At 36.7% G+C, this 12757-nt stretch overlaps 2 protein-coding genes across 2 annotated transcripts; both read left to right on the forward strand.

Annotated features, from left to right (window-relative positions):
- Positions 1–4078: 4078 nt before the first annotated feature.
- LOC137737809 (cysteine-rich receptor-like protein kinase 43) lies at positions 4079–7616 on the forward strand. Its single transcript, XM_068477371.1, has 6 exons — positions 4079–4433; positions 4564–4703; positions 5449–5659; positions 6408–6642; positions 6756–6906; positions 7053–7616. Exons 1-6 carry the CDS (start codon positions 4370–4372, stop codon positions 7440–7442), a joined length of 1191 nt encoding a protein of 396 aa, XP_068333472.1. The 5' UTR covers positions 4079–4369; the 3' UTR covers positions 7443–7616.
- Positions 7617–9661: 2045 nt separating this feature from the next.
- Positions 9662–10928, forward strand: LOC137737527 (HMG-Y-related protein A-like). Its single transcript, XM_068477038.1, has 2 exons — positions 9662–10002; positions 10116–10928. Exons 1-2 carry the CDS (start codon positions 9928–9930, stop codon positions 10617–10619), a joined length of 579 nt encoding a protein of 192 aa, XP_068333139.1. The 5' UTR covers positions 9662–9927; the 3' UTR covers positions 10620–10928.
- The last annotated feature ends 1829 nt before the right edge of the window (positions 10929–12757 follow it).

Below are 12757 nucleotides of genomic sequence, written 5' to 3' on the forward strand. Positions count from 1 at the left end.
TTTTGAAAAATAGGATCTCTCTTGTTAAAGGATCTGTGTATATATATATGTGTGTGTGTGTGTGTGTGTGTGTGTGTTCTAATAATGAAGCCCCAAGGATCTAAAAGATGTTAGGCGCTAGTCGGACGGCGAACTAGGCGAATTTAAGTAAATCTATTATATTTCATGTAAATAAATGTCTATTTATAATTAAAATATATATAATTTCATCATAAATTACAAAATAGAATGACATATATATTATGAAATATTGGAACATAATGAAAATATGGAGAACATGCATATAATGTGTGTTCATTTAAGTATTCAACAAGTTTCTTACACTTTATTGAACAAAATAAAGTGCAAAATGAAAGTTATATGTTTTCTGTGTAAGTGAGTCGCAACCTAGACAGGTGTCTAGGCGGGTTTGGACGAGTTAGGCGGGTGCTTAGACGGTATAGACAGGCGTCTCAGCAAGTCTAGACGCTCTTTCTTAATTTTCAAACGAATAAGCATTAATCGAGCGGTTGCTAGCCGTCTAGCGTCTAAACAGAGATTTTTAGAACAGTGGAAGCCCAAGGAAAAAAGCATTAATACGAGTAAGTAGTCGTTCTCCTTACTTACATGTTGTAAACGGCAGTTTGAAAAGTGTGTAAGAACAACTTAATTTTTCTTGAGTTGGTTGAAATCGTACAAGAAAGATAAGTACGCATTGCGGCCTCATAAAAATCTTAATGAAATCAAAGGAACAATAATACACGTATTATGAAACTAAATATCTTCTTCAACAAATCCATAAGAAATTAATTTTTCTTGAGTTGGTTGAAATCATACAAGAAGATAAGTATATTAGAGTAAATGTAGAAATATAGAAAATAAGCTGAAATATGACTTTGAGATATAACTTGAATCGTTTTTTTAAAGTATTATTTGCCCCTACTAGAATGAGTTTGCTAAAGGGTTCTTGGCAAATCACTTCCAAGATACAACGAAGTATGAAATATTCGATTAGCAAAAACGAACTACATTTCCTTAGAAATAACTAGAAAGAAATTGTATGAATGTGATGGGAGAGAAGAGAGAGCAAAGAAGTTGTGTATAAGCAAATTTCTAAGGGTGCTTTTGTTGCATCGGATTATTTCGGACTGGACTAACCTTAGGGACTAAACTGGACTGGCTTAAAATAGACTAAATTAGTAAAGCGTTTGGTGTAATGTCGGATTAAAAAGCTGGATAGTTAACACTAAATAATATTATATTATTTAATACATATTTAATAATATTTTATATCAACTTTTTTTTTTTTTTCTCAAAATCTGTACTCTCTGGAATCTTCTCTCCCTCGTTGGCTCCGTCCAATCCCCTCACCTCCTTTTCTCCCTCATCTCCCTCTTCGTCTCCCTATCACTCTTGCTCCCCGAAGCTACTTTCCCTCCCCTTCTCTATCCATTTCTCTCATTTCCCAAAGCAATGAGATGATATGGATTGTGATTCATGCGTCAGCTTCAAGCAAACAGCTCCCACATTTCGAAGAAACCCAAGCTCTCCCGCAACGTTTTGATTCTCCGTCTTAAATTCCATAACAAAATAACCATCTCGGAATTTTCTAAGAAAAAGGTGAAATTATCCGATTGGGGATTGTTGTTGTTATCTTTTGCGCTTTTTTTTTTTTTTTTTTTTTTTTTTTCCTTTCAAATTTTGGTGGTTAGATTTTGAGATCTACACAGTGGTGTGGCTGTGTCGGCTGTGGGCTATAGCTGACGGTGCCGCAGAAGAAAGAAGGCGAAGCCCAGGGAAAACGAAAACTCGGGTCTGATCTTGTTTCCTAGTCCCGCTTAATCCCAAGCGTAAGCTTGGGACTCGTAAACGAGGTTTAGTGAAGCAGGGAGCGCCTCGTATTCAAGGCGAGTCTCATTTATTGTAGTCCAGCGCCATTCCAAATGCAGGATTATAATCCTAGGCCTGGATTGGTATGGATGATTTTGAAAAAAGTTGGAAGTTATTTTTATGTTTTGTAAACATTCAACTTCCTTTTTTTTTTATAATTTTGAGTGAAAGAAAGCCAAAAAAAAGAAGCTGCAAAACCCAGCTTTGAAAAATCGATTTTTTTTTCACATCTGTTTTACATAAAAGTTTACCAAACATTATAATACTGTTTTTTTTTTTTTTTACAAAAACACTTTTACAAAAAAATTTACCAAACACTCTGCTCTGCTGCTTATTTTCATAACACAACAAAAACAATTTTTTTTTAAAACACAGCAATATCAAACCAGCTTTTAAGTTAATCCAAACTAATCCCACTTAAGAAGGTGCAACAAATGCATCCTAAATGAGTACTCTCTTCTACTACTGTTATCAACATTCAGAGAGAATTGTACATGTTCAAATTAATTAAAAGTACATTACTTGTAAAATCTTGTTAGTTCAAAATGTTCACGTTTGTTTGAACATAATATCATAAAAAGTCTTGTTAGTTCAAAAAGTTCACGTCTTTGAACATAATACATGCATTATCTAAAAGGTATTACCGGATGCAGAGCACCAGTTACCCAATGGTCATATCTTAGCCAAAGAAATGCACTTATTGTCCATCAATCATGTCTTTTCACCTAACATGAAATATTCAACAATTCTTCCCTATTTTAAGACTATATAATAAATGACATTAAGCATACCGATGTAATCTAAATGTGTCTTTTGAATTAAATCTTTAATTAGCGTAAGTAATTTAAAGTTATAACGAATGTGATGGTAACCTAAGTTTAAATCTTTTTTAATCGAGTGCCTTATAATAGGCTACACACTGTGTTCTCATTACAGTCTTATTCAAAATTTCAACCTAATCAAAGAAACTGTAATACACGCATTTCCAAAACTAGATATTTTCTGTCAACAAATCCATGAGAAATTATGGTGGATCATGAAACCAAGTGCATTGAAGATCACACATCAAGATATTTTTCGCAGCTTGGAGATTTCTAGTATACATTAGATCATAGTAGAATTGCTTGCAATTTTATGTACATTAGCTTTCCTGTAAGCACGTACAAAAAGCTTTTTTTCAATCATGACGCGCTACGTACAAAATTTTATTTTATTTTTCACCATTGTATATGTGAATAAACTAAAAGATAGATGACCTAATTAACAGTTAAAAAGATATTTTAAGTTTTTTTTCAGAGTCACATGTAGCGCACTATACATGAACATTGATTTGATGTTAATGTATGGTTTGATTGTCAAAGTGGCAAGGATCCTTTTCTTAGAGATCTCGGGAATTCTGTGATCGTGACCGTTTATCGTATATCATGCGTCAAAAATTATTTTTAATTTTTAATTTAAAATTAAATATAAATAGTATTTAACGAAAGCTGACCGTACGATATAATAAACAGTCACGATCACGGAATTCCCAAGAAAAATATCCTCACTGGATCATTTTCCGTCAAAGTGTTCTCACTGCTATTACTTATGAATTTGATTGTGTAGGGACCAAGGGAGAGGTGGCAACTTAATTAACAGAAACTTCGCATCATTAGGGAAAGACCTATTTTGATTTCATTCATGAGAGGTTATCAGAAATTTTTTAGCAAGGCTGTTAGGTTAGTATAGCATTTCACAATCAGAGTTAACGTAACATCAAATGAGATCAAAACACAAGAATTATATTTTAAAATTTGTCGTACAAATAACGCGGTTGGACACAACGACAAATTACGTGATTGGACATTCCGAAACTTGAATTTATGTAGTCTACTTTTTATGGTCAATTCTGAAGTTATTTACTTGCCATTTGGTAAAAGAAAAATGTTAAAGAAACTCTTTCAAAAATGAAACTTTTCTTAGACTCTCTATCACCTTATAATTCAACGTTAATTTATGTGTTAATATTTTAAAATTTTGTGTTCAAAATATGAGACAACAAAAATTCTATTGGCAGTTCCACTTATAAAAAAGTTCCGTTAACATTTTTCTTCGTAAAATGGGTTGGTCAGTTCCCAGTCCCCAGTTCCCAGTTCCGTCACATGAATGAAACAATTGTTTATTTAATGCCTTTTGACATCTCTGTATTTTCCAGTGAAACAAAACAAAACAATTATAAGAATCCACAGTTATCAACATGTGGGTTCATCTACCGTCAACACGTTCTATAAACTATTCTTCTTCCCAAACTCTGTTTCGTGTACCCCAAATAAAAAACTCTGTTTAGTTCGTTTCTTAATGTCATAAAAATCATTATCCAACACCACCAAATCCCACGGCCTGCAATTTTCCGCCGGAAACGAATTTCCACACGCCGCATCTGAAAATCTCTCTCTGATCTTCTCCTTCTTCTTCTGTGTTCATTTAGGGGCTTGGGCTGTTCTAAAAGTCACAGAAAACCATGACCAAGTCGAAGAATTTCCTCAACAATCTCGTCAAAACTTTTGGGTTCGCCCCCAGCAAAGGTAGAAATCGAAACCCAGTTTGCAATTTCGTGAATTTCAAAAACCCAGTTTGCAGTTTTGTGCATTTTGGTCGTCTTCTACTTGTATCAGATGATTGATCTTTTTTCCCTCTGTTTTTTTGTTTGATCAGGCGGACAGAACGAAGAGGACTTGGAGAAGATTGCTCAGCAGGAACAGAAGCATTTCCCATTCGAAACTTTGGCTGCCGCTACGAAAAATTTCCACCCCAGTCATAAGCTCGGAGAAGGCGGTTTCGGACCCGTTTTTAAGGTACTTAATTACTAATGTTTTCGTTTGACTTATCTGTTTGGTTGCTAAGAAAATTTTGGGAAAGAAGTTATTTCAAGCTCACATTTTTTTTCTTCTACTGAACTCCCAAAACTCGTCTCTCTAGTGATTGTATAATTTTAATTAATGATACAAATTATTTAGTGAAATAAATTATTATCCTTTTGTTCCGTGCAAATTATATGGGAAAAATGACGGAATGTCTCGCATCCTTTATAATTGTTGCAAATAGTGTTTAGAAGATTGTTCCTTAGCTTATTTAGATAATGATGATGGTTATTAGTTAATAAGAAACACAAATTTAGATTAGTTTTCGGCTTAATCATGCACTTGTATGCACCACCACCACCTGCTACTTTCGTTTAATCCGCTGCTTTCTTGGGTGCTAAGGAATTAGGGTATCTTTACGGAAAATGGAAGGATTATATTGACAATATCAAGGATGAATGTTATCCCGATTCTCTCGAGTAGCGAACATGTATATCTTTCGTTTCATTTAGGAAGTTACACCAAAGGTAAAGTCGCAGATGACTTCACTGCCAATGTAGTGTCATGTAATGTTCTAAACTATAACCTTTTTGCGCATTTGTCTCCCTGATAACATGTATCTTGCAAGCAGACATACCACCGAGCTTTCGCCTTGTTAACTAGATCCTTAAATTCTCAAGAGACAAAGTAAATGGGGCAATTCATGTGTCTTACATCTTGTGTGGTGCGTCTTTCTCAGGGAAAGTTGGAGGATGGGAGAGAAATTGCGGTGAAGAAGTTGTCACAAAGTTCAAATCAAGGAAAGAAAGAGTTCATGAACGAGGCCAAGTTGCTAGCTCGTGTGCAGCACCGTAATGTTGTGAATTTGTTGGGCTATTGTGCACACGGGGTAGAGAAACTACTTGTTTATGAGTATGTCTTAAACGAGAGCCTCGACAAGTTTCTCTTCAGTAAGCACTCGTAAATCCTTCTATACTTTACTATCAATTATTATTTGGCAACTGCATCAATTACAATAGATAATGCAACCATGTTTAGTGTTCTACTAATAATTTTCTCATTTTCAATTGTTCTTATTTCGATGTTAAACGCTGATCGGCTGAATTTAGCACAAACTTAAAGTTGTCCAGATTTCATAATTTTGGATCAATTTGCTTTAGTTCTGAAGGTCATACATAATAGAACCCCGACTCCATCATATTTCCTGATATGTTTGTCTGAATAGTATTCGGAATTTGGTCAAGCTTGAGATATATCGCGGAAAATCAGAAGGCCTAGTTTGAAGGCTCTTTGAATCCTAATTATTCATCGATTCTTAAATATTACTTTGAATCAATATTTTTGTAGTTATATACAATTTTGATTGATACTCACACCTGTTAATTATGACATCATTAGCCTAGTTTTCACGTTTCCATCAAAACCTTGTGAAGGAGATGGCTCCTAAGACCTTGACTTTATCCACATTCTTTCAGCCCAAGCAACCAACAGAAGTTTCAAAGTTGTGACACAACCTTGCCAGCTCACAACGGAGAAGAAGCTACACCATTTGGTCAACCCCCATGACTTTAACACCTAACTGGCAAAAATAGAAATATTACGTGATGCTTATCTCTCCCGTTTGACTTTCATCTGGTTTAATGACTGGCAACAGACTTACGTTACGTACTGACAGTGGTTTTTATGGTGTTGGTACAGAATCAAATAGAAGGGAGGAGCTTGACTGGAAGCGGAGGTTTGATATAATATGCGGTGTTGCAAAGGGCTTGCTTTACCTTCATGAACATTCACATAAGTGCATTATACACCGCGACATCAAGGCCAGTAATATTCTACTGGATGATAAATGGGTCCCCAAGATTGCTGATTTTGGCATGGCTCGCCTATTTCCCGAGGATCAGACGCACGTCAATACCCGCGTTGCTGGTACCAAGTATGGTGTCTTGTGCAATAAGTTTTATTTCTTAAGTGGGTGGGGTTGAAGTGCTCGGGACCTGCCTTGTTTACTTCGTTTTAACATGGACCTTTTTAATTTTCTTGAAACAGTGGTTATATGGCTCCCGAGTATGTTATGCACGGGCATTTATCAGTGAAGGCGGACGTGTTTAGCTTCGGTGTTTTGGTTTTGGAGCTGATCAGCAGCCAAAGGAATTCATCATTCAACGCAAATGCTGATGCGCAGAATCTGCTTGATTGGGTAAGATTGTAGATCTAACTATCATCTGTTGAGCCAAGTATGAAAATTCTGTGGCGGGCGATGATTGCTCAGCTGTTTGTCGTCGAACATTTCTTGCTGAAATTTTTTTCTACTGCTAATCCTAAATTTGTCTACTGCTGATGCAGGCGTACAAGCTTTACAAGAAGGAGAGAAGCATGGAGATTATGGACCCGACGTTAGCATCATCAGCGGTCACCGAGCAAGTAGCGATGTGCATTCAGATGGGGTTGCTGTGCATACAAGGTGATCCCATAGTCCGCCCCACAATGCATCGTGTGATTGTGATCCTATCCAAGAAACCGAGCCATCTGGAAGAACCAATGAGACCGGGAGTGCCTGGATCAAGATACAGAAGATCTCGCCGACCAGCAGGGGAAGGGGTTTCTTCCACTACTGCCGGAGCTTCTGGTGATACAAATTCCCGTTATTCAGATACGAGCTTTACTGTAACCGGAACCACTTCAGCAGCAGCCCCGGTTCAAGATGTCCGTGGGAAACGCCCGGTGGAAAGTTAGGTCCATATTCTTTGTGAGAGGTTTTGATTCTTCGTTTTTTGTATGATAGAAATGTAAAATTTGTCGAATATCATGTAAATAGTTAAGTGAGGGAAGTGAAATAGGTAACTGATGCTACAAATCGTTGCAATTTTGTTTGAACTCTAACTATTCAAAAGAAGGGCTTATCATCCATTAGTTGCATTAGCTAGAGTGGATGCATCAGGGTTTCAATTTTCCTCTTCAGAAGCATTGCGTCGGATATGAGACGTATTTTAGTATTATGAATATTTTAGCCAATAGATCTTATTTAAAAATATAAAATCAAATATGTTAGTTCGTTTGGTGGACCGGATGAGATTGAACCTTAAGGTTATGTTTAAATGGTGGATATTTGTAAAACAAGACTTGTAACTGATGTATAAAATAAGACACATATTCTAATCGTAAAGACAAAGAGAAGGAAATATTGGCATGAGAGGATACTCGTCAGATTTTCCTTGTGTGGATTCAGAGGTTTAAATCATATTCGTTCATTGTACGGTAAAAAAATATTTTATTTAAAATTAAATATAAACAGTATCTGACGAAAACTAATATCGGTGAAATCCTTACAAAAAAGATCTGCCGAGAATCCTCCCTCTATTGGCAAAACGAGTGAGAAGGTGACATGTCAACTACGTATGGAGAGGCACTTTGATATCCGACACGTGTCCACACCAAACTCGGTCGCTCATGAGAAAAGTCAGTACTCTGCACTTGGCAACTGACAGGTCTATGTGAATTAGTAAAACAGTAAATAATGCCTATACATTTTTTAGCAGACAAAGAATTGAACATAATCCATTCGTATTTTACCAAGGCCAGCAAGAGAGGATGGTGGACCCCACTAGTCAAAGCATCCATCACCCATCACCAACACCAACACCACCAACATTGTTGTGAATGTGATACCATAGCGTACCTAGCATGGTCTCTCAAATATTAGGATTCTATCCACTTTTTTTTTAATTTTCTTTTTTTTTTCTCTTTTTTTTTTATTCAAAACGGTTATGATAAATTATATCAACATTTTATGTTAATATTTTTTTTATACAAAAAAAAAGAAGATAAAATGGAGTGTAAGGAGGAGAGGGAAGGATATAAAATAGGAGGGAACAGAATTCTAGTTCGTCTCCCACCATATAACTATAACGTAATAATCATATCCCACGTAAATATTATTTATAAAAAATAATAATATCTAAAAAAACTATTTTTTATTTTAACAAACGATATTATCTACATTAAGAGAAAGATATAGACACTTAATCTCACAATAAACTAGTAATAATATGATTCAAATTCACTTTTGACGAAAATCAAATCTAAAATTTCTTACTCAAAAATAAAAATAAATATCACTAAATAAAAATACTAAATAACTCAAAATAACTAAAATTAAAAAGAATAAAAATAAAACAATAAAAAAACCAATTATAACATGCGTTTGGTCAACCCGATTCAAAAGTTGAGAGACCATCTGATTCGACCGGTCAACTCCAAGCTCGCCAACCATTCGATTTCGCTTGAAAGGATGCTCATCCTAGGTAGGGAACAAATGGTCGCTAGCTGTATAGATACATATCCCCTTGTGGAAAAAATCGGATTCTCTTTGCAGGGATTCAAAAAATCAATTAATCGGGTTGATTTATCATATATCGGGAAATTAAAAATTATTTTAAATTTTATATTTAAAATTAAATATAAATAGTATTTAATAAAAAATAACCACACAATATATAATAAATGAATACGATTAATTAATCTTCGAATTTCCACACAAAGAATCCGAAAAGAATTCACATCCCGTTGTGTTCTAATATTATGGTGTAGGGGACCACACATGACCCACACCTCCAGTTTCTAAAGCGGGCCTCGCACTCCGCACTTGGATGCTGGATCTGAGAGAAGACTCATTTTTGAATCCCCAAAGAATCATGGCTTGCCGCTCCGTATGGCCTTTGATGTCATGTCATCATCCTACTGGTCAATTCTTTTACCATTTTACCCTCTTTCACCGTTTCGGCCAATCAGCCTCTGCGCCTAGCGAAGGTAGATACATCAGAAACCCTATTAAATCCTCACTCGAATTATTCGAAGCGCTTCGGACAAGGCATGATTTTAAATTGAGGGACTTTTATGTCATTTCCCCCAGTTGAGTCCTTCGTCCACGTTATCGATCCATGTGAGCACCGCTAAAGGGTCTTTCACCGTCGGATCGGAGCACAAACTCGCGATCCCTGACCGTCGGATCTTTCTTCTTCAACCCCCTGCCTATTTCCCTTCCCATCGTCAAAGGAAAACCAACCTTTTAAATCCTCACCTTCTTTCCTCATCCTCTCTGCCTGACTGAACTTCCCACCAAACAAACAGTCTCTCTCTCTAGAAAACGGTTTCGCTTTCTCTCTCTAGAAAACAGTTAACAGTCCCCATCTCTCAGTCAGATTCTAGTGAGGAAGCTCTCATGGCGACGGAGAACTCCAACAATCCACTAGTACCGCCGCCACCGCCGGTTCCCTCTCTCCCCCAGTACCCAGAGGTACCGACAATTTTCCTTCATTTTCTTTTCTCGGTATCCAAACAGGTTTTCCCTTTTAATTCAGCTTAATTTCAGCTGGGTTTTGCTAATTTACTGATTTTTCTGTCCGTCAGATGATTATGGCGGCAATCGAGGCCCTGAACGACATCAACGGGTCAAGCAAGTCCGCAATCGCGAAGCACATCGAGTCAACGTACGGAGATCTGCCGGAATCTCACGCGGCCCTCCTCGCGCACCACCTCAACAAGATGAAGGACACCGGCGAGCTCGTCCTGGTCAAGAACAACTACATGAAGCCCGACCCCAACGCGCCGCCTAAGAGGGGCCGCGGCCGTCCTCCCAAGGCCAAGACCCCACTCCCCGCTGGCACTGTCTCCTCGCCGCCAAGGCCACGTGGCAGGCCCCCCAAGCCCAGGGACCCCTTCGCACCGCCACCTCAGCCCAAGACACATTCCGGAACTGGAAGGCCACGTGGCCGCCCTCCCAAGAAGGCCAAAACGACAACGTCTTCTGCTCCGGTTTCAGCTCCCACCCCAGCCACGGCAACCGGCGCGCCGAGAGGCAGAGGAAGGCCGCCGAAGGTGAAACAGACCGCCGTGGCCCCGGTTGGTTGTTGAGCTTTAGCTCAGACAGTGAGAGAGGGAGAGAGAGTGTGTGCTAGTTTTAATTTAATTTTAATTAGTATGTTTAGAATCTAGCTTTCGGCTAATTGATGATTTAATTAGCTTCTTTTCTTAATTTTTTATTTAATCTATATTTTCAAGTTGGGGTATGTGGGTGGAGGGTCGCTGTTGTGAGGTTGTAATGCGACTGTAATCCGCCATGTAAATTGTTCAGCGGCTTCTTGGGCTTTTCTGCCTTTTGCCTCTCTCTAGATAAAAAAAGGGGGTTGAATTTTAAACCAGACTGATCCTGATTACTTTTCACTTTTTTTGTTTCTCTTCTTTTAAGCTCCATACTTTCGCTCCCTTAACGCTTTTTTGACCTTTTTTTCGACGTGCTGCAATGTGGTTGGTTTGTTTGCCTGAATATGGTTAAAACATTAACGAGCGACCCAAAGTTACTTACTTTGTGAACATCAACCAGGCTTTTCGCTTTATGAGGATCAACAGAAATGTTTGTCGTACGTAATCTTATTCTTGTTTTGTAAACAGATTGTTTTCACAATTCAAACGCTTAATCTTTTATTTGCTTTATGAGGATCGAGAAAAACGTCTGTTGTACGTAGTTTTACTCTTGTTTTGTAAATAGGCTGTTTTCACAATTCAAACGCTGAATCTTTTGATCATATATGAGCAATTTTTCTCTTGCATCAAGTTTGATCTCGATTGGGTAAAACATTAATGGTGAAAAATAAATAAAGGGCCTGATGTGTTGGTGCAAAAATAAGGTTTGGTGGTAACAAATGATTCTTTCTTCAGTTTGAAAAAGTGTATGAAGTCTTTACAGATATTGTTGTGGATTAAAATACCAACATGTTCGCCTTTTGGATTGCACGCCTGAGAATTCTGTCCATTTTTAATGTTTCATGTAAAATTCTTGACTTTGAGCGGAAACGAATGCATGTTTATTTATCTGAATATGTAAGGTACTAGCCTTGCTCATATTTTGGCATATAATCATCAACACACAAGAAATGAAAAAAATGAGTGGAATGAGCGTTGGAAAGAAACGAATCCTTTTGTGATTTCTTTCGGTTCAAGTAAGTAAACTGTTAACATGTTTGAAAAAGAAAGGAAACCCAAAAAAAAAAGAAAAAGAAATCTTAGGATGGCTAATAATGTTACTGAAAATCATTGATTTACTAGATAAGTACATATTACTCAAATTTTTACAGTTATAAACTGATATACCGCACAACCAATTAGCAGATGTGAACTTTACAATAGTTACAATGGTTGATATATTTTATCTTACTAGTGGCCTAAAATGGATGAAGTGACTGAAAAGAGATCCTCTCTGGATCTATCCCTTCAAAGTTCAGGAATCAAGTGATCTGGGTCTTTAAAAATTTGATCAAACGGTTAAAAATTACTATAATTTTTAAAAGTTTTTACTAACTTCTCTATTTTTAACCGTTGGATCAAATTTTAAAAGTTCGAATTACTTGATCTCTCGACTTTGAAAGAAGAGATTCGGAGAAGATCTTTTTTTTTCCGAAATGACTAAAGACATTTTTACTAAATGATACGACCCAACGACAACATATCACTAAAATAGATCAAGTGATGTTCTGTTAATAGTTCTTGTCCTTGCGTGTACAAAGATACGCAATTTGAATGGACAGTTGCAATGAAAATGACTATTGGCTTGTGTTAAAGTATTAAAAGTATTTTTCTAGAATTCACTTACATTATTATTAAAAGATAGAGAATTTAGAAAAGCCACATATAGGTTTGTCAATTTGGTATTAAACTCAAGATTCACGAGAGTCAAACTTATAACGTTTTACTTACAATTTTTTTTTGAACAAATGATATTATCTACACTAATCGGCAGGGGATGAACAGGGAGCTAACAATAATGTGGTTTAAATTTACCTTTGGAGAGAATCGAACCTAAAACCTCTCACTTACAAGTGAAAAGGAATACCACTAGACCATAGCATTAAGTGGCAAGTTTCACTTACAATTAAAATGAGTAAAATTTAAGGGAATTGTTATTGACACTCCAAATTTCTCATTCTACACTCCAAACATTCTATATTTAGAAAGAAAAATACACTTGTGAGGAGTGTAGAATGAGATTTTTGGAG

This window comes from Pyrus communis, chromosome 6, assembly GCF_963583255.1.
Source record: "Pyrus communis chromosome 6, drPyrComm1.1, whole genome shotgun sequence".
Classification (NCBI taxonomy): domain Eukaryota; kingdom Viridiplantae; phylum Streptophyta; class Magnoliopsida; order Rosales; family Rosaceae; genus Pyrus; species Pyrus communis.

What these genes read in the sequence shown, in the direction of transcription:
- LOC137737809 (XM_068477371.1), top strand. Translation starts at nt 4,370, where the DNA reads ATGACCAAGTCGAAGAATTTCCTCAACAATCTCGTCAAAACTTTTGGG. An exon ending in GTTTCGGACCCGTTTTTAAG is followed by an intron (nt 4,704 to 5,448) that starts GTACTTAATTAC and finishes CGTCTTTCTCAG; the next exon opens with GGAAAGTTGGAGGATGGGAG. An exon ending in ACCCGCGTTGCTGGTACCAA is followed by an intron (nt 6,643 to 6,755) that starts GTATGGTGTCTT and finishes TTCTTGAAACAG; the next exon opens with TGGTTATATGGCTCCCGAGT.
- LOC137737527 (XM_068477038.1), top strand. Translation starts at nt 9,928, where the DNA reads ATGGCGACGGAGAACTCCAACAATCCACTAGTACCGCCGCCACCGCCG. An exon ending in CTCTCCCCCAGTACCCAGAG is followed by an intron (nt 10,003 to 10,115) that starts GTACCGACAATT and finishes TCTGTCCGTCAG; the next exon opens with ATGATTATGGCGGCAATCGA.